Raw genomic sequence first — 23,293 nt, forward strand, 5'->3', positions numbered from 1 at the left:
CCTCCAGTCTGTTTCAGCAAGATAATTTCTTCCCGTGAAAATAGGGGGTCAGGTCTCAGCATATTTCTTTCAGTTCCCACCACCATAGTTCCATGTCCCCATCCCCTCCACTGGAAACTTCCCTATTCTTTTTTTTTTTTTTTAATATTTATTTATTCCCTTTTGTTGCCCTTGTTGTTTTATTGTTGTAGTTATTATTGTTGTTGTCGTTGTTGGATAGGACAGAGAGAAATGGAGAGAGGAGGGGAAGACAGAGAGGAGGAGAGAAAGATAGACACCTGCAGACCTGCTTCACCGCCTGTGAAGCGACTCCCCTGCAGGTGGGGAGCCGGGGTTCGAACTGGGATCCTTATGCCGGTCCTTGTGCTTTGCGCCCTATTCTTTTTTTAAAAAAATGTTTAGTATTTGTTTATTTTCCCTTTTGTTGCCCTTGTTGTTTTGTATTGTTGTTGTAGTTATTATTATTGTTGTTGTTATTGATGTCGTCGTTGTTGGATAGGACAGAGAGAAATAGAGAGAGGAGGAGAAGACAGAGAGGGGGAGAGAAAGACACCTGCAGACCTGCTTCACTACCTGTGAAGCGATTCCCCTGCAGGTGGGAAGCCAGAGGCTCCAATCAGATCCTTCCGCCAGTCCTTGCGCTTTGTGCCATATGTGCTTAACCCACTGCACTACCTCCCAACTCCCTAAAACTTCCCTATTCTTTGTCTCCCTGGGAGTTTGGAACCACATTTCTTTTTTAGATTTTATTTATTTATTCATGAGAAGGAGAAAGAGAGAAAGAACCAGACATCACTCTGGTACAAGTGCTGCTGGGAACTGAACTCAGGACCTCATGCTTGACAGTCCAGTGCTTTATCCACTGTGCCACCTCCCAGACCGCTGGAACCAAATTCTTTATTTTATTTTATTTTTTATTTTATTTTATTATTATTTTTTATTTAAGAAAGGAGACATTAACAAAACTATAGGATTAAGAGGGGTAAAATTCCACACAGTTCCCACCACCAGATCTCCGTATCCCCTCCCCTTCCCTGATAGCTTTCCTATTCTTTAACCCTGTGGGAGTATGGACCCAAAGTCATTATGGGGTGCAGAAGGTGGAAGGTCTGGCTTCTGTCATTGCTTCCCCGCTGAACATGGGTGTTGACTGGTTGGTCCATACTCCCAGTCTGCCTGTCTCTTTCCCTAGTAGGGTGGGTCTCTGGGGAAGCGGAGCTCCAGGACACATTGGTGAGGTTGTCTGTCCAGGGAAGTCTGGTTGGCATCATGCTGGCATCTGGAGCCTGGTGGCTGAAAAGAGAGTTAACATACAAAGCCAAATTGTTGATCTGGAACCAAATTCTTTATGGAGTGCAGAATGTAGAAGATCTGGTTTCTGTAATTGCTTCCTGATGGACGGGAGCATTTTGCAGGTGGATCCACACCCACAGCCTGTTTCTGTCTTTCCCTAGTGGGGCAAGGCTCTGGAGAGGTGAGGTTCTGGGACACATTAGTGAGGTTGTCTGCCCAGGGAAGTCAGGATGTCATCATGTCATGGTAGCATCTGCAACTTGGTGGCTAAAAGGTGGTGAGATACAAAGCAGGGCAAATGGATGGGATTTACAGGTAATGGTATTAATATACTTTCCCCATATTTGGGAGCTACTCTCTGCCCTGATCCAGCTTTCTAGGCCTATTCTCAACTCTGACACCATCTTCCCAGGCAATATTTCTAATACACCTGCATGTTAGCTATCAGGCTCAGGCAAAAGTTAGTAAAGTCATGGGCGCCTTGGAACACACCTAAAATAGACTTCTTAGCTTCTTCCCACATGAAGAGCCCTAATTTCATCTGCTCTGTTCTTACCTTTAGATTCCTGATTATTTTTTTTTTTATTGTTGTTGTAGTTACTGTTGTCGTTGTTGGATAGGACAGAGAGAAATGGAGAGAGGAGGGGAAGACAGAGAGGGGGAGAGAAAGATAGACACCTGCTTCATCGCCTCTGAAGTGACTCCTTGCAGGTAGGGAGCCGAGGACGTGAACCGGGATCCTCACGCTTAACCCACTGTGCTACCGCCCGACTCCCAGCTTTCCTATTCTTTTATTATCATTATTATTATTTAAGAAAGGATAAATTAACAACTCCATAGGGTAGGAGGGGTACAACTCCACACAATTCACACCACCCAATCTCCATATCCCACCCCCTCCCCTGATAGCTTTCCCATTCTCTATCCCTCTGGGAGCATGGACCCAGGGTCGTTGTGGGTTGCAGAAGGTGGAAGGTCTGGCTTCTGTAATTGCTTCCCCGCTAAACATGGGCATTGACTGGTCGGTCCATACTCCCAGTCTGCCTCTCTCTTTCCCTAGTAGGGTGGGTCTCTGGGGAAGCTGAGATCCAGGACACATTGGTGGGGTCTTCAGTCCAGGGAAGCCTGGCCGGCATCCTGATGACATCTGAAACCTGGTGGCTGAAAAGAGCGTTAACATGCAAAGCCAAACAAATTGTTGAGTAATCATGGACCCAAAGCTTGGAATAGTGGAGAGGAAGTGTTAGGGGGGTACTCACTGCAAACTCTAGTGTACTTCTGCTTTCAGGTATATATTTTGCAGTAGTTTATGGATACGTGTGAACATATGCTCTCTCTCACAGAAACTGGTGTATATCTAGGTTTTGGGACTTTGTTAGAAAGTGAACCACCTGAGATGGAATTAAAGTGTACTATGAAAGGAAAGGTCTCACCAGAGTAATGAAGCTGAAGGGTTGTCATTCCATATGTGAAGTCTCTGGACACAGTCTGAGCTGAAGCATGTTGAGGTGGCAATCGTGTTGATTAGGTTGCGATCGGCAGATGCAATATTATTTGATATGGATTGAGAGAGGCATACGGGAAAGTGGGCCCTATCCAAAGGTTCCAGGACTAGGGGAAGTAGGGGCTCTATAGTGGAGATGTGACGTTCCTGCTGTCTTAGGGTTCAAAAAGACAATCAATAGTTAATGTTATCATCACATTATTTGGTAATTGGGTTAACTTTGAAAATTCCTTTTGTTAGGGTTTGCTGTACAGTACCCAGTATCTTGTATATAGCTGTGCTATTATTATTATTATTTTTTTTTACGAGAGTACTGTTCGGCTCTGGCTTATGGTGGTGCAGAGGACTTAACCTGGGACTTTGGAGCCTCAAGTGTGAGAGTCTGTTTGCATAACCATTATGCTATATACCCTCCACCCTAGGTTCCTGATTATTACCCCCCTATGGGTTTTTCTGTCTACATAATGGGTAGCACATGCAGAATGGTTTTGATTATATAACCCCCTCCTCCAATAGTCAACCAATCAAGTAGTCTTAGACATTTCCCAAACTTCTGCTTTAAAAACCCTGACCCAAACTTTGGGACTCATTTCCTTTCTGAGGAGTAAGCCCTCTCATTCTTTGAGAGTTCTTTTGCTTACTAACAGGGCAATAAAACTCTTTTCCTCAAATATCTGTTAACCTCCAATTCTTTGCTGACTATCACAGTGACTGACATAGTTGTGACCCTCAGCTGAAGCACACCTTGCCCCTGGGCCATGCACATGCCAAAGACGGGCACTGTTCAAGTGAATTACTTTGCTGACACCTCTTTCTTTCTTTCTTTTTTTTATAACATGAGAGCACTGGTCAGCTCTGGCTTATGGTGGTTCATGGGGACTGTACCTGGGACTTTGCAACCTTAAGCATGAGAATCTCTCTGCATAACTAGTATGCTGTCTACCCCCCACACACACACACATACAACACTCCCTTTCTTCTTTTTCTATGCTTTAGTGTAATTGATCATACTTTTTTTTTTTAAAAAAAGATTTTATTTATTTACTAATGAGAAATCTAGGAGGAGAGAGAAAGAACCAGCCATCACTCTGGTACATGTGCTGCCAGGGATTGAACTCAGGACCTCATACTTGAGAGTCTAATGCTTTATCCACTGAGTCACTTCCTGGACCACATCTTTTTTTTTTTCCCCCAGGATTATCTCTGGGGCTCGATGCTGGTGCTGCACTATCAACCCACTGCTCTTGAATATCGTTTTTTTCTTTCCTTTTTGTTGCCCTTGTTGTTTATCATCATCGTTGTTATAGTTATTGATGTCGTCATTGTTGGATAGGACAGAGAGAAATGGAGAGAGGAGGGGAAGACAAAGAGGGGGAAGAGAAAGACACACACCTGCAGACCTGCTTCACCGCCTGTGAAGCGACTCCCCTGCAGGTGCGGAACCGGGGGCTGGAACTGAAATTCCTACGCGGGTCCTTGCACTTCCCGTCATGTGCTCTTAACCTGGTGCACTACCGCCCAACTCCCCCTTTTTTCCCATATTATTGGATAGGACAGAGAGAAAATGAGAGAGGAAGGGGAGAGAGAGAGAGAGAAGGAGAAAGATAAGACACCTGCAGACCTGCTTCACCACTTGTGAATCTTCCTCCCTGCAGGTGGGGACTGGGGCGCTCAAACCAGGATCCTTGCATGGGTCATTGCGCTTTGTATGATGTGTCCTTAACCGGGTGTGCCACAGCCCCCCACCCTGCCATACTTATTTTTCATCTCATTTCTTTGCTTCCTTTGCTATAAATTTGTTATTTAAGTAACTTGTCTAGTATTTACAGCATGACCAGTGTCAATGACTTGACCTGGGACTCTGCCTTTGGTGAGGAGAAGAGGGAGGAGGGCTGGGGTGTTAGGAAACTGTGAGGAGCCTCACAAAGCACCCTGCATTCCTGATACTATGGCCTATCTACATAATCATTGTTTTGCATCAAAGATTCCCCACCCATTCCATTCCTTTGATCTATCTTCTTTCTACCCTCAAACCCTTCCTGCCTGCAGAGTAATATTAATCCTACCAGTTAAAACAGTTGCTAAGGAGGTTTCCACCTTCCCAGCCCCCTTTTGCCTTTCTCCGCCCCTTTCCTAGCGATTTTCTGACTTGCCACTTCCGGGTCTGCCCTTTAAAAAGCCTGGGCTCTCTGATCAATAAATCAATAAATTGCACTGTCTCACCACCATGTGTCTGTTCCTGAGTCATCTCCCTCATTTCGCTGAGTGAGTAGCAGCCCAGGCTGGCTCCGGTCGAGTTCTCTCCAACCCAGAGAGTATGCGCCCGGGAAGAGGCATCCCCATGCTAGCCCGGCACTGGGAGGGCAAAAAAAGAGAGAAGAGTCAAGACTAACTTGAGAAAACACAAGTAGAACCTGAAATGGAATTGGTGTATTGCACCAAAGTAAAAGACTCTGGGGTGGGTGGGTGGGGAGAATACAGATCCATGAAAGATGACAGAGGACCTAGTGGGGGTTGTATTGTTATATGGGAAACTGGGGAATATTATGCATGTACAAACTATTGTATTTACTGTTGAATGTAAAACATTAATTCCCCAATAAAGAAATAAAAAAAAAGACTAACTTGAAACTAATCACACTGGCTCTCCACTCTTCACATCAGCCACAAAAGAACCATATATTCATATTTGATTGCTGAGTATACAAGATACAGGAAAGAGGAAGAGGGCCAGGCGTCGCCCAGGTACATGAACTGCCAGGGAACGGACTCAGGACCTAAAGCTTGAGAGCCTAACACTGCTCATCTCCCGAATTTTTGTTTTTTTTTTTTACATTTTTTTTAATCTTGATACAACAGAGTGAAATTGAGAGAGGTGGGGGATAGAGAGGGAGAGAGAGAGTCCTGCTACCCTGCTTCACCACCTGTGAAGCATTGCCCCTGCGGGTGGGGACCAGGGGCTTGAACCTGGGTCCTTGTGCACTGTAACATGTGTTCAACCATCTATACCACCCCCACAATTTTTTAAAAATAGGAGTCTCTCTCTCTCTACATATATATATACATATCTTGATATAAACAGAAATTGAGTAAGGGGGAGATAGAAAGGGAAAGAGACAGAGAGACACCTGCAGCCCTGCTTCACCACTGATGCAACTTCCCCCCTGCAGGTGTGGATAAGGGGCTTGAACCCAGGGCACTGCGTACTGTAATGTGTGTACTAACCAGGTGCACTGCTGTCTGGCCCCCCACACTTTTTTTTTTTGTTTTCCTTTTATTATTATTTATTTTCCCTTTTGTTGTCCTTGTTTTATTGTTGTAGTTATTATTGTTGTTATTGATGTCTTCATTGTTGGATAGGACAGAGAGAAATGGAGAGAGGAGGGGAAGACAGAGAGGGGGAGAGAAAGACAGACACCGGCAGACCTGCTTCACCGCCTGTGAAGCGACTCCCCTGCTGGGATCTGGAACCGGGATCCTTATGCCGGTCCTTACACTTTGCTTCACGTGCGCTTAACCCGCTGCGCTACTGCCCCAACCCCTTTGTTTTCCTTTTTAATACTTGAGCACTGCTCGGCTGTTTTTGGCTGCTGCTGGGATTGAACCTGGGACCCCTTGTGCCACCGTGCTATCTCCCCAGCCTGAGGACTCTGCCTAGGGAAAGACTCCTCTGGAAAAGGGAATTAGCACCCCTGCGCCTGCACTCTGCTGGGAAGAGGCCAGATGCAGGGTTATCTGCCTCCTGCACCATGACCTCCCTTCCCCCCAACTGCTAAGGCCACAAAACACATGTGTGCACCTGGAGACAATGGCTGAAATTGTCCCCTCAGGCTCCCAGGCACCGCCTGAACCGCAGTAACAGGAAACGGGCCCTCAGTGCTGCCTCGCTCTTTCTCTCCTACATGCCTCTAAAGATCACATGTTCCTCTCTTCTCTGTCTCTGCTTTGTCTCAGTAAATGGTGGCAGCCTTCCTGAAACATGGCTGTAGCTCTTGTGATTCCTCCACGAGGATGTCAGTCTAGAACCCGGCCAGTGGAGTTCCCTCCTGCTTCCCCCCAGGGATTTCACTCATTCTTGCCTTCTTCCGGCCAGCGATGGACAGAGAGGGCCAGGGAGAGAAAGAGGCAGCCGCAACGATTTTGTAAAGTTTTTTTATATATATTTATTTATTTATTCCCTTTTTTATTGTTGTTGTTATTGACGTCAACTGTTGGATAGGACAGAGAGAAATGGAGAGAGGAAGACAGAGAGGGAGACAGACACCTGCAAACCTGCTTCACCGCCTGTGAAGCGACTCCCTTGTAGGTGGGCAGCCAGGGTCTCGAACCGGGATCCTTATGCCAGTCCTTGTGCTTTGTGCCACGTGACTTAACCTGCTGTGCTACAGCCCGACTCCTGGTTTTGTAAAGTTTATTGGAATAAACAAGTTAAGGGGCGAGAGGCAGTGCACCGGGTTAAGGGCAAGGATCCAGGTTTGAGCCCGTTCCCCACCTTGGGGGGGGGAGAGGTTTGCTTCACAAGCAGGGCTATAGGCCTGTGTCTGTATCTCCCTCCCCTCTCAATTTCCCTCTGTCCTATCGAATAAAATGAAAACAAACAAAATAAGAGAAGAAATGGCCTCCAGGATCAATGGATTCATAGTGCTGGCACTGAGCCCCAGTGATAATCCTGGAGGGAAAAATAGTAACAATAACGTTAAGAATCACCAAGAGGCCAGGGGGTGTGTGGCTAAATGTACAAATCACTATGCAGAAGGACCCGGGTTCCAGCCCCAGCTCCCCACCTGCAGGAGAGACCCTTCATGAGAGCTGAAGGAAAGGAAAGGAGAGGAGGGGAGGGGAGGGGAGGGGAGGGAGGGGAGGGGAGGGGAGAGAGTCGGGCTGTAGCGCAGCGGGTTAAGCGCACGTGGCGCAAGGCACAAGGACCGGCTTAAGGATCCCGGTTCGAGCCCCCGGCTCCCCACCTGCAGGGGAGTCGCTTCACAGGCGGTGAAGCAGGTCTGCAGGTGTCTGTCTTTCTCTCCCCTCTCTGTGTCTCCCCCTCCTCTCTCCATTTCTCTCTGTCCTGTCCAACAACGACGACATCAGTAACAACAACTACAACAATAAAAAAGGGCAACAAAAGGGAAAATAAATATAAAAAAGAAAAAAGGAAAGGAAAGGGAAAGTCACCAAGAGAAGGGAAGGTGGACGTGAACAGCGGCCGCCTATCGGCCGGGCCGCAAGGAGAGAGCGGCCCGCCGCACCGGGACCGACTCGGGCTGAGCCGCGGCTCCCGTGGAGCCTCATCCCATCTGCAGAGGCGCCAGCAGCTGGCGGCTCAGTTTTTGCTCTGCAAATGCTTTAAGCCTCGGGGTGGCTCTTGCTACCTGCTCAGCCTGTCAGAAGCCTTATTAGTAAATAATTCTCCGGCCCAGCGATTAGTAAATAATTCTCCGCGCCCCACCCCCAGCCCCGCCACCATCTGTCCCAGCGCCGCCTGCAGAGACGGGGTCTGGCGTGAGCTCCCCGGAAGCTAAGCCGCTGTCAGCGGCGGCCCGGGTGGACTCGGCAGAATCCGGGTGCAGAGCCTACAAGTTAGAGAACCAGGGTGCGAGCAGAGAGCGCTCACGCCGCCGTACGGCGAACAGCGGGACCATGGCGGCACCCGAGTCGCGCGCCGGCTCCTGGGCGCGGAGATATGACGTCACGCGGCGCTCCAGCCAATCGGAGTCCGCGTTTTAGGCGGCGGCGCGGGCTGACCCCGGCGGGGCGCCGTCCCTCTGGCGGCGGGTGTCCAGGGCCGGGCAGCGCCCGCGGCGCCCCGGGGCCGAGTGAGCGCGGTCGGGGGGGCGCGGGGCGGGTTTGCGCGGAGCGCCCGGAGGGGAGCCTCGGGGAGCAGGTGCACGGGCTCGGGGTCTGTGGGAACTGGGGCTCAGGGCTGCGCGGAGGGTGTTTCGGGTGGTGATTGGGAGCCGCGTGTTTCTGATTGCAAATCCCGCTCGTTTAAAATGAACAGTTTGTTGATTGACTTTAGTGAGAGATACGGGGAGGAAGGCAGAGCCCAGAGCCCTGCTCAGCTGTGGCTGATGGTGGAGCTGCGGATTGAGCCCGGGACCTCAGAGCTTCAGGCAGGAGCGCCTGTTTGCAGAATCAGGATGCTGCCTGCCCCCTCCCCGCCCCAGAATTCAGATTTCTTTTTTTTTTTTAACTTTTAAAAAATTATTATTTATTCCCTTTCGTTACCCTTGTTGGATTTTTATCTTTTTTTTTTAGTTTTATTTATTTATTTATTCCCTTTTGTTGCCCTTGTTGTTTTTTATTGTTGTATTATTATTGTTGTTGTCATTGTTGGATAGGACAGAGAGAGATGGGGGAAGACAGAGAGGGGGAGAGAAAGACAGACACCTGCAGACCTGCTTCACCGCCTGTGAAGCGACTCCCCTGCAGGTGGGGAGCCGGGGGCTCGAACCGGGATCCATGCCGGTCCAATTTATTCCTTTTTATTGGATAGGATAGACAGAAATCGAGAGAGAGGATTAGAAGACAGAGAGGGGGAAAGAAAGATAGATACCTGCAGACCTGCTTCACTGCTTTTGAGGTGACCCCCCTGCAGTTGGGGAGCCGGGGCCTCGGATCCTTATGTCCTGTAATGTAAGCGCTTAACCAGGTGTGCCACCGCCTGGCCCCTATTTATTTGTTTCTTCATTAGTGATTTGGCAAAGGAGATACAGTGACATGGTATCAAAAAGTGCTGAACAGAAGAGTTTTTCAACCAGTGTACTTACACCCAACCAGATGTTTACCTCATTAAATATAATTTCTGGTTTTTAAAATTATTTTATTATCTTTATTTATTGGATACAGACAGCCAGAAATCGGGAGGGTAGGGAGAGAGACACTTCACCACTTGCAAAGCTTGCCCTCTGCAGGTGGGTACTGCTCTCGAACCTGGTCCTTGGGCATTGTAACGTGTGCTCAACCAGGTGCGCCACCACTTGGCCCCCTCTGTGTTTTTTTTAAAAATGGTTTATTTATTTACCAGAGCACTTACCAGCTCTGGATGATGGTGGTGCAGGGAAATTGAACCCAGGAGCCTCAGGCATGAGAGTCTCTTGGCATAACCATTATGCTATCTGCCCCCTTTGATGATTTATATATGAGAGAAACAGGAGTGAAAGGGGGAGAGGGGCCTGAGCCCTGCTCAGCTCTGGCTTAAGGCCGTGCTGGGGAAAGAGCCTGGGACCTCTGTGCCTCAGGCAGATAGTTTGGTTTTCTAACAACCTGAGCTATTTCCCTCCCGGCTCTTAAGTGTAATTTCTGTTTGTAGTTTCTGAAAATACTGTTTGCAGCTGGAGCCACTGAGGCAAGCTTGCATTTACAAATGTGGCCATTTTACTGTTTTTTATATATCCACTGAAGACTTTTTTTTTGGGGGGGGGTGCGTTCATTCCCACCAATGAATGGCATCCCTGTCCCAAATTATCCAGGAAAAAGTAAACTTAAAATAACTTACTGTATTTTTTTGTTGTTGTTATGTCAAAGAGGACATTTCACATGAGAGAGAAAGAAGCTTGGGCACATGTAGCCCTGGGTAACAATTTGGAGTCTTTCTTTAAAAAAAAATTTTTGTTTTTAATTATCTTTATAGCCAGAAATTGAGACGAAGGGGAGATAGATAGGGATGGGGCTCAAATCCGGGGCCTTGCACATGAGCCTAACCAGGTGCCAACCACCCTTAATTGAGCTGTTTACTTGGCTGCTGGGAAAACTCTTGCTAAAGCTTCACTTTCAGTATTTGGAGCTGGTGTGCTTTTACAGCTTTACCCAAAACTTACCATAAACATTTTCATACTAGAAACTTATCAGAAGTTCACTTATTTTACATTTGTAGAAGCTGCTGCAGTAAAGTCTTGCTACTAAAAACAGGTAAATAATTATTATTATTTTTAAAAATATTTATTCCCTTTTGTTGCCCTTCTTGTTTTATTGTTGTGGTTATTGATGTCATTGTTGTTAGAAAGCACAGAGAAAAATGGAGAGAGGAAGGGAAGACAGAGGGGGAGAGAAAAACAGACACCTGCAGACCTGCTTCACCGCCTGTGAAGTGACTCCCCTGCAGGTGGGGAGCCAGGGGCTCAAACTTGGATCCTTACCCCGGTTCTTGCACTTTGCGTCACATGCGCTTAACCCACTGCGCTGCTGCCCGACTCCCAGTTATTATTATTTTTAAGTAGGCTTGATTAAAGAATCAAACTGAGCACTTAGAGCCCTGGGACAGTCTATTGATAGTTTAGAAAAGTCACGACACATTTTTGCGTAGAAAAACAATAAGTGGCTGGGAAGACAGCATAATGGTTCTGCAAAAAGACTTTCAAGACTGAGGCTCTGGGCTCCCCAGTTTAGTCCCCAGCACCACCTTAAGCAGAGCTGAGCAGGGCTCTGGTCTCCATCCCTCTGTATCTTTCTCCCTGCATCTGTCTTTCATTAAATTAATATATATATATAGAGAGAGAGGGAGAGGGGGGCGGAGACGGAGAGAAACACAGGGTGGAGGGAGGGAGAGAAACACAGGGTGGAGGGAGGGAGAGATGGAGTGAAAGAGAAACAGAAAAAAATACATCATGACTTTTCTAACACAGCATCTTACGGAGCGTGATGACAAAGCTCTCAGGGTGCGTAAGAGACAGCTGGATCATGGGACCCTCTGAGAATCTGTCCTGTGCAGGATCAGAGCGGGTATGGCCACAGGCTCACGCCCCCCTGCACTGAATGTGCTCTTAAATCCACAGGTTCTAATCTACCAGACACTTTCAGTGAAAGGAGGACCCGGGCTCAGGAGAGCGTTCTTTCAGCTTGGCCTGAGCTAGCCGACCCCCGATTCCAGGCAGCCCCAGAGACAGACAGAGACAGAGACAGCACCTCGTGGAGTAGCTGGTCCTTGAAGCGCAGGAGAAGATGACCAAGGCTCAGGTGAGGTTGCCTTCACTGACTGTGCCTTTTGCTTCACAGCGGATTTCTGCAAGTTTCTAAAAAGATGATCTGATGCCAGTACATGCTGACGTAAAGCAGGGAATACTCAGGAAATTGCTTGAGGTTATAATCTTAAATTGATAACAGTTTAGGAAGTGTGACACATAGGTCATGGGTTCACACACAGTTATCTCTCTCTCTCTTTTTTTTTTTTAGTCTTCTATTTATTTTTAGCAAAAGAAAGATACCGATATATACTGGAACACTATTCAGCTCTAGCTTATGGTGGTGTGGGGGATTGAACCTGTAACTCTAGAGCCTCAGGCAAGAAAGTTCCTCTTTGTCACCCTGTTTGAAAACGTCAACCTGCAGAGGTGAAGTCATGGCATACCCTGACGGCATAGAGAAAAAACAGATAATTTTCCCTGTATCTTGAGAGCAGTTTCTTGACCTCATAGTAGAGGCACAGCTTGTTTCCTGTGATGATTTTCTCTGTGTTCTTTCCAGCAAAAAGAGGTGATGGGAAAGCAGGGTTGTTTGTTCCAGATTCTTCAGGGTGCCTTGCCAAGTCTTCTGCAGCCCTTTTGCCTCAAAGCCTGGCTTCAGTTTGTCCTGTTAGCCAGTGGGGAATAGAACGGGCTAGAATGAGTGGCATTGGAGTGGTCCTTCGTAAAGGAGCGTCCCAACCAGATTTTTGTCATTAGTTTGGAGAGATCAGTGAGTGTTTCAGAACCTTTGTTCCGGAACACCGCTCGACTCTGGCTTATTGTGCCAGGAATTGAACCTGGGAGTTTGGAGCCTCAGCAGGAGTCTTTTGCATAATTATCTCCTCAGTTCTCTATTTTTTTTTTTCTTCTTTTAAGCAAAATTTTATTGATTTACCTCCCCCCCAACCCCAACTCTGGTGGGACTGGAATTGATTTACCTCTTTTCTCTCTCTCTCTCTCTCTCTCTCTCTCTCTCTCTCTTTCTTTTTGCCTCCAGGGTTATTGCTGAGGCTTCAAGTGCCTGCACAACAAATCCTCTGCTCCTGGTGGCCATTTTTACTTTTCTTTCTATATGACAGAACATAGAGAAATTGAGAGGGGAAGGGGAAATAAAGAGGGAGAAAGAAAGAGAGACACCTGCAGACATGCTTCACTGCTTGTGAAGCAGCCCCACTTCAAGTGGGGAGTGGGTGCTGGCACACAGTGCTATGTGCTCCTGAGTGTGCTTAACTAGGTTGCCACCACCCAACCCCCTTGTTATTACATTTAAAAAATATGTTTTATTTATTTGGATAAAGACAAACTGAGAGAAAGGGGAGAGAGAGAGAGAGAGAGACACCCGCAGCCTGCTTCCCCACTTATGAAGCTTTCTTTCCTGCAGGTGGGGACCAGGGGGTTGAACCCGCATTGTAATATGTGTGCTCAACCAGGTGCGCCACCACCCGGCCCCTTGTTACTACATTTCTAAAATATCTTTATGGTCATGGGATAATTGTGGGTATTCATGTTTGTATAATATTTTATTTCACTGAGACGCTGTACTCTAGTGTTAACTGCATCCAGTGAATATTTACATTATGAATAGCTTTTTACAAAGGAACAGTGAACATACTGTAAATTGTTTTATATTTGCAAAATATAACTGTTGGGTAATTGTGCAGATACCCTCAGGGTATCGCCCATTCCCACGAGAGCTGAAACCCTATTCCCAGAGTGCCTTGTTTCCTAGCCAATCCCATCCCGACTTGCCACTTCTGGTTTTTATCCTATAAATTCTGCTGCAGGTTCACTCTCTTGCTCGTCTCCTCTCTTCCGCGAGGAGACCCAGAGAAGGGCTGGTGGGCTTAGTGGGAGGCAGCCATTTTGCTAGCTCCACGTGGCCTGAACCACTGTGCTCTTGCCCATTTCTGGGGTGTCCGCGTGAATAAAGATTTGTGTTCCCGCTCCACTCCGGTCTCTTCTCTCTCCCCCGAGACACAACCCGACATATAACTTTAGATCTGAGAATTTTTTTTTAGGCTGAGAATTTTTTTTTTTTTTTTTTTTTTTAACCAGTGCTCTGATCAGCTCCGGTTTATGGTGGTGTAGGGGACTTTGGAGCCTTAGGCATGATATTCTATTTGCATAGCCATTATGCTATCACCACCCCCCACCCACACACCCCAGTCTGAGAACCATTTAGACTTCCATGACGCTATAATCTCAGTGTTTGTGTGACCTCGACACCGTAGGTTGAACCTTACCAGAAAAAGAATTGCACTGGGAGGTGTTGTCTGGTGGGTCCTGAGGTGATGAGGGTGGAGTCTTCAGGAATGGGATTAGCTTTCTTGTGCACATCACAGAGAGACAGCTCAACATCTGGCCACGCGAGGCCACAGCAAGAAGTTTCCTGCTCTGAACTGGGAAGTGGGCCCTCCCCCAGAAGGCAGCCCTGCAGAGACCTTGATCTTGGACTTCTCAGGCCCCACAGCTGTGAGAAGGCCCCAGCCTGGTATTTGCTTACAGAAACCTGCATGGAGGTCGGGGAGGGAGCAGCAGGAGGCTGCACATCTGTTGGTCATCATTTCTCCTTTGGCTAATTCTGCTTCTAAAGACCCCTTCTGTTTCTATCCATGTTGATCATCACGCCAGGTTCCCTTGCATTGCTTGATGCTGTGGTCTATTTACATAATCACTGTTATGCCTGAGACCCGCTCTGCCTGCAGGGTATTGGTTTAATCCCCACTGGTTAGATGGAAGCTTGCTACTTTTGCGCTCTTTTTTTCTGCTCTGCCCCCTATCCTATCCATTTCCTTTTCAACCTGCCACTTCCGCTTCAGAAGATATAAAGGCAGAATTGCATTGCGTTCCCGCTCAGCCACAAGTTCCTGGTCATCTCTCTCCTGCTTGCAAAGTTAGCCTGGCACACACCTGGTTAAGCACTCATATTATAGTACACAAGGGCCCGGGTTCAAGCCCCTGGTCCCCACCCAAGTGGTGGGGAGCTTCATGAGTGGTGAAGCAGGTCTGCAGGTGTCTTTCTCTCCCCCTCTCTATATTCCCTCCCTCTTAATTTCTCTCTGTCTCTGTCCAATAATAAAATTTTAAAAATATTAAGAAGAAGGAAGGAGAAGGAGAAGGGGAAGAAGAAGAAAGGAACCTGCATGGAGAAGAAGGAGGAGGAGGAGGAGGAGGAAGAAGAAGAAGGAGAAAAAAGGAGAAGGGAGCCTGCACGGAGAAGGAGGAGGAAGAAATGTGCATGGGAGCCAGTGCAACAGCTTATCACTTGTACACTGCACTGCTTTGCCAAGTGCACTGCCCAGGTTTGAACCCAGCCTCACTGTACTGAGTAAAGAGTCAGTGCTGTGGTCTCTTTCACACACTCTCTCTGCCTGTGTCTGTCTTGAAAAAAGGAAGAAAGGCAAGGGAATAATATAATGAGTATGCAAAGAAACTCATTCCTGAGACTCCAAAGCTCCAGGTTCAAGCCTGCAAACCACCATAAGGCAGAGCTGAGCAGTGCTCTGGGAAAAAGGAAGGAAGGAAGGAAGGAACGAAGGAAGGAACGAAGGAAGGAACGAAGGAAGGAAGGATGGAAGGGAGATGGCCCTACCCTTGTTTTCCACATGGTGGGTGACACCTTGGTCTCACGGGCATGTGTCCTCACAGGGACCGCTGTCATTCGAGGACGTGGCCGTGGACTTCAGCAGGGAGGAGTGGCAGTTGCTGACCCCGTCTCAGAAGGCCCTGTACAGGGACACCATGCTGGAGACCCACAGCAACCTCGTGTCCGTGGGTAAGGGCGGCGGCCCCACCCGTCCACTTGCCTTTTCTTTCTGTCCAGTGAAGCGTGAGGGCTTCCGGAAGTGTTTCTGGGGGCTGCACTCAAGCGTTGTTGGCACTAGGCTTTGTCTCTCCTCTGGTCTAGAGGGAAGAGGGTTTTCTTTTTGTAATTCTTTTATATTTATTTATTTTCCCTTTTGTTGCCCTTGTTGTTTTATTGTTGTAGTTATTGTTGTTGTTATTGATGTCGTCATTGTTGGATAAGACAGAGAGAGGAGGGGAAAACAGAGGGGGAGAGAAAGATAGACACCAGCAGACCTGCTTCACTGCCTGTGAAGTGACTCCCCTGCAGGTGGGGAGGCCAGGGCTCAAACCGGGATCCTTGCAGGTCCTTGTGCTTTGCACCATGTGTGCTTAACCCGCTGTGCTACCTCCCGACTCCTGAGGGTTTTCTTGTGGCAGCTGAAGCAGAACTGTCTCTGGTCTCCACAGAGCCCCCCCCCCCCCCCAGCTGACATACGGGGTGCTGAATCTTCAATGGTTTCCCGTTCACAGGCGGCGGGGCTGCCGAGCCTGGTTCCCTGTTGTGCCTGGAGCAGGGAGAACCACTGTGGACATTGGAGGGAGCAGCCCAGAGTCAGAGCTGTGCAGGTGAGTGGGGGAGAACCAGGGAGATGGGGGAAGGACAGCAGCTTCCTGCTGGCCCGGAGGGAGAGGCCTGCTGTGAGCAGCGCTGAGACACTGGGGGCTCCCAGTGGACAGGAGCCGTATTCGCTGCAGACCCTAAAGCCTTTCCAGTTAGTCTCTTTCTTTGCTATTAACAGATGATGTCTTCTCTTTCTCTCTCTCCCTCTCCCTCTCTCTAGATGGTGATAGAGAGGCAGAGAGATTGAGATTTAAAGAGGTCATAGCACCACAGCCTCCTTCACTGTGGCGGGGCCCAGGTTTGAACCTCGGTCTGCACTTGGCAAAGCAGTCTACTATCCAAATGATTTATTTCGCCAGCCCAATCTTTTTTTTTTTTAATATTTATTTATTTATTCCCTTTTTGTTGCCCTTGTTGTTTTATAGTTATATGTTATTGATGTTGTTGTTGGATAGAACAGAGAGAAATGGAGAGAGGAGGGAAAGAGAGAGGGGGAGAGAAAGACACCTACAGACCTGCTTCACCGCCCGTGATGCGACTCCCCTGCAGGTGGGGAGCCGGATGCTCGAACCGGGATCCTTACACCAGTCCTTGTGCTTTGTGCCACGTGCACTTAACCCGCTGCGCTACCGCCCGACTCCTGGCCCAATCTTTTTAAAGAAATTTATTTTAGGTCCAGTCCTCAGCACTGCCATGATCAGCGCTCTGGTGCCCTCCCCCCACCTCTCCTTTTTCTCACTTTTTCACTAAAAACAAGTGACTAAAGTAATAAAATTAGGGGTAGGAAGAGATAACATAATGATTATGCAAAGACTCTCATGCTTGAAGCTCCAAAGTACAGTTCAGTTCCATGCACCACTTAAGCAAGAGCTCTGGTAATAAGTAAATAAATAAATATTTGGTATAGAGGTGGGGAGGTGGTGGGGCCAGGTAGTGGTACATCTGGTTGAGTGCACAAGGAGACCTGGGGTTGAGCCCCCAGCCCCCCAGCGGCAGGGGGAAGCCGAGGTGAAGCAGTGTTGCAGGTGATCTGTCTGTCTCTCTCCCTATCACTCCCTTCCTTAGTGATTTCTGGCTGTCTATATCTAATAAATAAATAAATAAAGATCACACACACGAAAGTGGGGAGATGACATCATGGTTATACAAAAAACCTTCATGCCTCCAAAAGCCTAAGTTAACCCCTGGCACCATGATAAGTACAGTGCTCTGGTAAAATAATAATGATAATAATAATACTTATTACATATGAGAGAGAGTTTCACATGACAGACAAGCCAACACAACACTTCTTTGCATGAGGTCCCAGGAATCCAAGAAGAAACATAAAACAGATAATCCCTAAGTTCTACTATTTGCTCTATTCTGTAGCCAGACTCCTAGATCAATATCTATCTATCTATATTTATTTATTGCCACTATGATTTTGCTAAGGTGTAGTTCCACTCATCGTTTTTTTCCTCCCACCAAGACAGAGAGGGGAGATAGAGAGTGGGAGATGTGGGGGCTGGGTGGTGGCGCACCTGGCTGAGCGCACTTATTACAATGTGCAAGGACCTGGGTTTGACCCCCTGGTCCCCACCTGCAGGGGGAAAGCTTTGCAAGTGGTTAAGCAGTGATGCAGGTGCCTCTCTGTCTCTCTCCCTCTCTGTCACCTCCTTCCCTCTCAATTTCTGGCTGTCTCTACCCAATAAAGATAACTTTAAAAATTTAGAAAGAAAAGAGAGAGTAGGAGAGATGGATAAAGGTAACCAAAGCACCGCTAGGCCTCTCATGAAACGTCCCCTTGGAGTGGCTGGGCGCTCAAACCCTCACACTGAGTAAACCCTACGTATGCTCTACTGGTCGCATAATCTCCTGACTGCAAAGCATCTTTCATTTTTACATTAGAAAATGTACATTGAAGGGTCCCAGGTAGTGTTGTACCTGGTTGAGCACATATGTTACAGTTTGCAAGGATACAGGTTCAAACCCCCAGTCCCCACCTGGACAGGAAACGCTGTTCAAGTGGTGAAGCAGTAGTACAGGTGTCTTTCTGTCTCTCCCCTCTCTGTCACCCCCTTCTGCCTGTCTCTAGCCAATAGCTAAGTAAAAAAAAAAAAAAAAAGGAAAAGAAAAATGTACAAAACCAGGTTTAATCCCCAGCACCATCATAAACCAAAGCTGTGCAGGAAAAAAGGAAAGAAGAAGGAAGCTACAGAATTATAGTTTTTTTTTTTTTGTCTTTGCAATTTCTAAATTAGTAAAATCTCCCCCTCCCCATTTTTTAAAGAATTATTTAGGAGAGTCGGGTGGTAGCACAGCGGTTAAGCACCTGTGGCACAAAGTGCAAGGACCAGCGTAAGGATCCTGGTTCGAGCCCCTGGCTCCCCACTTGCAGGGGAGTCGCTTCACAGCAGTTGAAGCAGGTCTGCAGGTGTCTGTCTTTAGCTCCCCCTCTCCGTCTTCCCCTCCTCTCTCCATTTCTCTCTGTCCCGTCCAACAACAGCGACATCAATAACAGCAACAATAAAACAACAAGGGCAACAAAAGGAAATAAATAAAATATATAAAAAAGTTTAAAAAAAATTATTTAGAGGTCTGGGAGGTGACTCAGTGGATAAAGCACTGGACTCTCAAGCATGAGGTCCTTATTTCAGTCCCCAGACACACATGTAGCAGGGTGATGTCTGGTTCTTTCTCTCCTATCTTTCTCATTAATAAATAAATACAATCTTTAAAAATAATTATTTATCAGTGAAAGAGAGGGAAAACCAGAGCATCCCACTGGTACATGTGGTGCTGGGGACTGAACCTGGCACCCAAGTATTCAGAGCATTTATCCACTGTGTCACATTCTGGGCTGCAAAAGTAGTAAAATCTGAAGTACGTTTGCTTTATAGTTTCCTTTTTTATGTCTTCTTTAACTTCTTACATTTACCTTCTCATTCTTTCCCTTGTCGCCTTATTTATTTTTATTGGATAGAGACAGAAATTGGGGGGGGAGGGGATAGAGACAGAGACACACCTACAGCCCTGCTTCACCACTCGTGAGGCTTTCCCCCTGAAGGTGGGGACCAGGAGTGTGAACCCGGGTCCTTGTGCATGTTAGCATGTGCACTTAATCAGGTGTGCCACTGCCCAGCACCTCGCTGTTTGTGTATAGCAGTAAATGAAAATTATCTTTGTGGCTGAGCAAGTTGTGGTCTATATACACAATGGAATACTACTCAGCTGTAAAAAATGGTGACTTCACCGTTTTCAGCCAATCTTGGATGGACCTTGAAAAAATCATGTTGAGTGAAATAAGTCAGAAACAGAAGGATGAATACGGGATGATCTCACTCTCAGGCAGAAGTTGAAAAACAAGATCAGAAAAGAAAACACAAGTAGAACCTGAAATGGAATTGGAGTATTACACCAAAGTAAAAGACTCTGGGGTGGGTGGGGAGAATACAGGTCCATGAAGGATGATAAATGACGTAGTGGGGGTTGTATTGTTAAATGGGAAACTGGGGAATGTTATGCATGTACAAACTATTGTATTTACTGTTGAATGTAAAACATTAAATTCCCCAATAAAGAAATAAATTTAAAAAAATTATCTTTGTGCTAAGCACCTCTCATTACCTAGCTTGTTCTCTTGTCAGTCAATTTATATTCGCCCAGAAGCCAGAATTTACTAATTATGACTCAACTCCTTTAGGAAAGAAATCATATGGATGCAGTGAGTGCACAGTGAATCCTTGTGAACCTGTGATGACCACGTCTCACAGCACTCATGCAGAGATGAAATCCCATCAAGGTTCTGACTGTAAGAGACCTGTTTCCAGTAAGTTGAAGCAAAACCACTCAGAAGAGAAACCATTTGGATCGAGTCAGTGCCAAGAAGTGCCTATGATAAGGTCAGCAATCATATATCATCAGCAAAATAGCCATCTAGATGGGAAATTGTACAGATATCACAAACCCTTCAAGGCTAAGAAAAGTCTCCCTGCACATCAAAGAATTCACACAGAAGAGAAGCCACACGAATGCCGATTCTGTCACAAAGCCTTCTCAAGAAAGTTTCACCTCAAGATTCATCAACAAATCCACACAGGAGAGAAACCATATAAATGCTCTGACTGTGAGAAAACCTTCATCACTAAGTACTGTCTTAGAAAGCATCGTCGGACTCACACAGGAGAAAAACCCTATGAATGCCTCTTTTGTCAGAAAGCTTTTTCAGACATGTCTCATCTCCAGATTCATAAACGAACCCACACAGGAGAGAAGCCCTACAAATGTTCTCACTGTGGGAAAAGCTTCACTACTAAGGACTATCTTATAGTTCACCAGCGCATTCACACAGGCGAGAAGCCATACGAGTGCCTGGTCTGTCACAAGTGTTTCCCAAGAAAGTATGCACTCAGGATCCACCAGCGAACTCACACAGGAGAGAAACCATACGAATGCCTGGTCTGTCACAGGTTTTTCCCAAGAAAGTGTACTGCCATGATCCATCAGCTTACTCACACAGGAGAGAAACCGTACGAATGCCTGGTCTGCCACAAAGGCTTCCCACTAAAGTCTGAGCTCACGATTCATGAGCGAACTCACACAGGAGAGAGGCCATATGAATGCCTGGTTTGTCACAAAGCCTTTGCAAGAAGGTCTTCTTTTAGGAACCATAAGCGCACTCACTCACGAGAAAGACCACATAAGTGCTCAGACTGTGGTAAAGCCTATAGCACCAAGTACTGTCTCAAGAGTCATCAGAAAACTCACACGGAAGAGAAAGCACACGAATGCCTCGTTTGTCACAAAACCTTCAAACTGAAGAGACATCTAATGAGTCACCAGGAAACTCACATAGAAGAGAAACCATATAAGTGCTCTGACTGTGGTAAAGCCTTCATCAAAAGGTCTTACCTCACTGCTCACCGGCAAATCCACACAGTAGAGAAAATTTATAAGTGCTCCCAGTGTGAGAATTCCTTTACTGCTAAATCAAGTCTTGTGACGCACCAACGAACTCACAGAGGAGAGAAACCCTACAAGTGCTCCCAGTGTGAGAAATCCTTCACATCTCAACCATATCTCAATATTCATCAGCGAAGTCACACAGGAGAGAAACCCTATCAGTGTTCTCACTGTGAGAAAGCTTTTGCCTCTAATAAATATCTCAAGAATCATCAGAAAACTCACACCAGAGAGAAACCGTATAAGTGCCCTCAGTGTGAGAAATCCTTGAGCTCTAAATCAAATCTCCGGGTTCATCAACGAACTCACACAGGAGAGAGGCCATATCAGTGCTCTAACTGTGGGAAAGCCTTCAGCACTAAGGCATATCTCATGAAACATCACAGAAGTCACACAGAGATAAACCATGTGAGCGACTAGCTTTTCTTTTTAATTGAATAGAGACAGAAATTGAGAGGGGAGGAGAAGATAGGGAGAGAGACAGACACCATTACTCATGAAGTTTCCTCCCCTGCAGGTGGGGACTAGGGGCTTGAACCTGGGTCCTTACACATTGTAATATGTGCACTTATCCAGTTGTGCCATCACCTGGCCCCTCAGTGCTCTAATCATGGAGGAAGCCTTTACCACTAAGGTATATCTCATGCTTCAGCAGGAAATTCACACAGCAGAGAGGTCTTGTGGATGTGATCAATGTCATGACTTCAGAGCAACGTGAACTCTCATTTCTCACCAGCTGCCTTGTCATACACGAGGGAAAAGTTATAGATGCAGAGAATATGAGAAAGCTTTCCTTTCAAAGTCAAAACTCACTTCCTATCAGATCACTCTTTTCAAATGTATATGAGATAAAAGCTTTTAGACTGCACATGAAGGCCTCACACAGGAGAGAAACCATAGGAATGCTTGTTTTGCCATAAAGTCTTAAACTTTGATCACTGGGGGGGCCGGGTGGTGGCTCACCTGGTAGAGCATGTTATCCTGCATAGGGACTTGAGTTTGACCCTTTGCTCCCCACGTGTGTGTGGGAGGAGTGGATTCACATGAAAATACTGAATGACTTCACACACAAGGAAAACAAGCAAAAACCCAGTGAAGACTATGGACACAGACAACAGAAGTGAGGACGACAAAAGTTGGGGTTGGGAGGTGGCGAGCTGGTAGGGTGGAGTGTTTCCCGGTCGACATTGTTGGAAGCACATTGGTGACTGGGGGGCGGGAGGCATTGTAACAGTTTGAGAAGGTGAAAATTGTTCTTTTGAAGCATAGGCCTGTACATTGAGGGTTACCTCTGGGGAAATAAAAACGTTTAAAAATAATTATACAAATAAATGACTTCTCATTCTTACTGTCATTAGTCATATTCTTATAAACTAAATGAGCCATTACTACATTTTTAAAAAATAGAGACAGGCAAAGAGAATGAAAAAGAGGGTGGGAGGTAGATAGTATAATGGTTATGCAAATAAATTGCCTAAGGTTCCAAAGTCCCAGGTTCAATCCTCAGAACTATCATAAGCCAGAGTTGAGCAGGTATAAATATATATATGAAAACGACTGCAGCATGGAAGCTTCCTTCAACACTGGGGGCTGGGCCCAAACACAAGTCAAAGCAGCTCACCGTCAGAGATAGCTGGTTTACCAGCCTGCAGCATCTCTTCTTAGTGTCTGATTTTTCATCTTATTTCTTCTTTTTCTTCTTCCTCTTCCTCTTTTTCTCCTTTTAAAAATATAGTTTATTTATGGATTTATTGGACGGAGAAATCAAGAAGGTAGGAAGAGACAGAAATGGAGAGGGGGGAGACTTCCGGAGTCGAGGCTACGAGCAGCAGCAGCTGTGTTTCTCTCCTGGATCAACTAGGAATACCAAAGGAGACCACCTGGGACTGAAACAAGACAGGACTAGAATGGCTTCAGGAACTCACCAAATCACCCGTGAGTGTAAACACGTATGGCTGGTGGACAAAGAGGAGCCTAGGGACAGAGATTTAACCAGGAAACTCAGGAGAAGACCTATACCTTGGTGGCATAGCGATGGGCCTGTGAAAGTCTCTTTGCATAACCACTGGATCATCTCTGCCACACCCTGCCTTATGTCTTGGTCAGGAGTCAGTGATTAAGCTAAGAAGCCTACTTATAGTTTAAAAGCCCTCAGGTGTTGGTATGCTTCTAAAAACCCCTTCTGTTTCATTAGTTTAATCCCCC

The 23,293-nt window shown here is 46.7% G+C and overlaps 1 protein-coding gene across 11 annotated transcripts in view; it reads left to right on the forward strand.

The window, feature by feature from the left end:
• LOC103127272 (zinc finger protein 268-like) overlaps positions 1–22,436 on the forward strand; it is a 42,708-nt gene extending 20,272 nt beyond the window's left edge. Inside the window, exons 1-5 of one of the 11 annotated variants that reach the window (XM_060184651.1) lie at positions 8,537–8,610; positions 11,569–11,749; positions 15,385–15,511; positions 16,054–16,149; positions 19,830–22,436. In XM_060184651.1, coding sequence (XP_060040634.1) covers positions 11,735–11,749; positions 15,385–15,511; positions 16,054–16,149; positions 19,830–21,508 — 1,917 coding nt within the window. In that variant the 5' untranslated portion in view covers positions 8,537–8,610; positions 11,569–11,734 and the 3' untranslated portion in view covers positions 21,509–22,436. Of the gene's footprint in view, positions 1–8,462; positions 8,694–10,516; positions 10,706–11,568; positions 11,750–12,256; positions 12,553–14,083; positions 14,228–14,868; positions 15,039–15,384; positions 15,512–16,053; positions 16,151–19,388; positions 19,516–19,829 lie in introns of those variants that run through there. The other 10 variants (XM_060184650.1, XM_060184653.1, XM_060184652.1 and 7 more) reach the window with 10 other exon arrangements.
• Positions 22,437–23,293: the final 857 nt, after the last annotated feature.

This window comes from Erinaceus europaeus, unplaced genomic scaffold (genome assembly GCF_950295315.1).
Source record: "Erinaceus europaeus unplaced genomic scaffold, mEriEur2.1 scaffold_484, whole genome shotgun sequence".
NCBI classification, from domain to species: Eukaryota; Metazoa; Chordata; class Mammalia; order Eulipotyphla; family Erinaceidae; genus Erinaceus; species Erinaceus europaeus.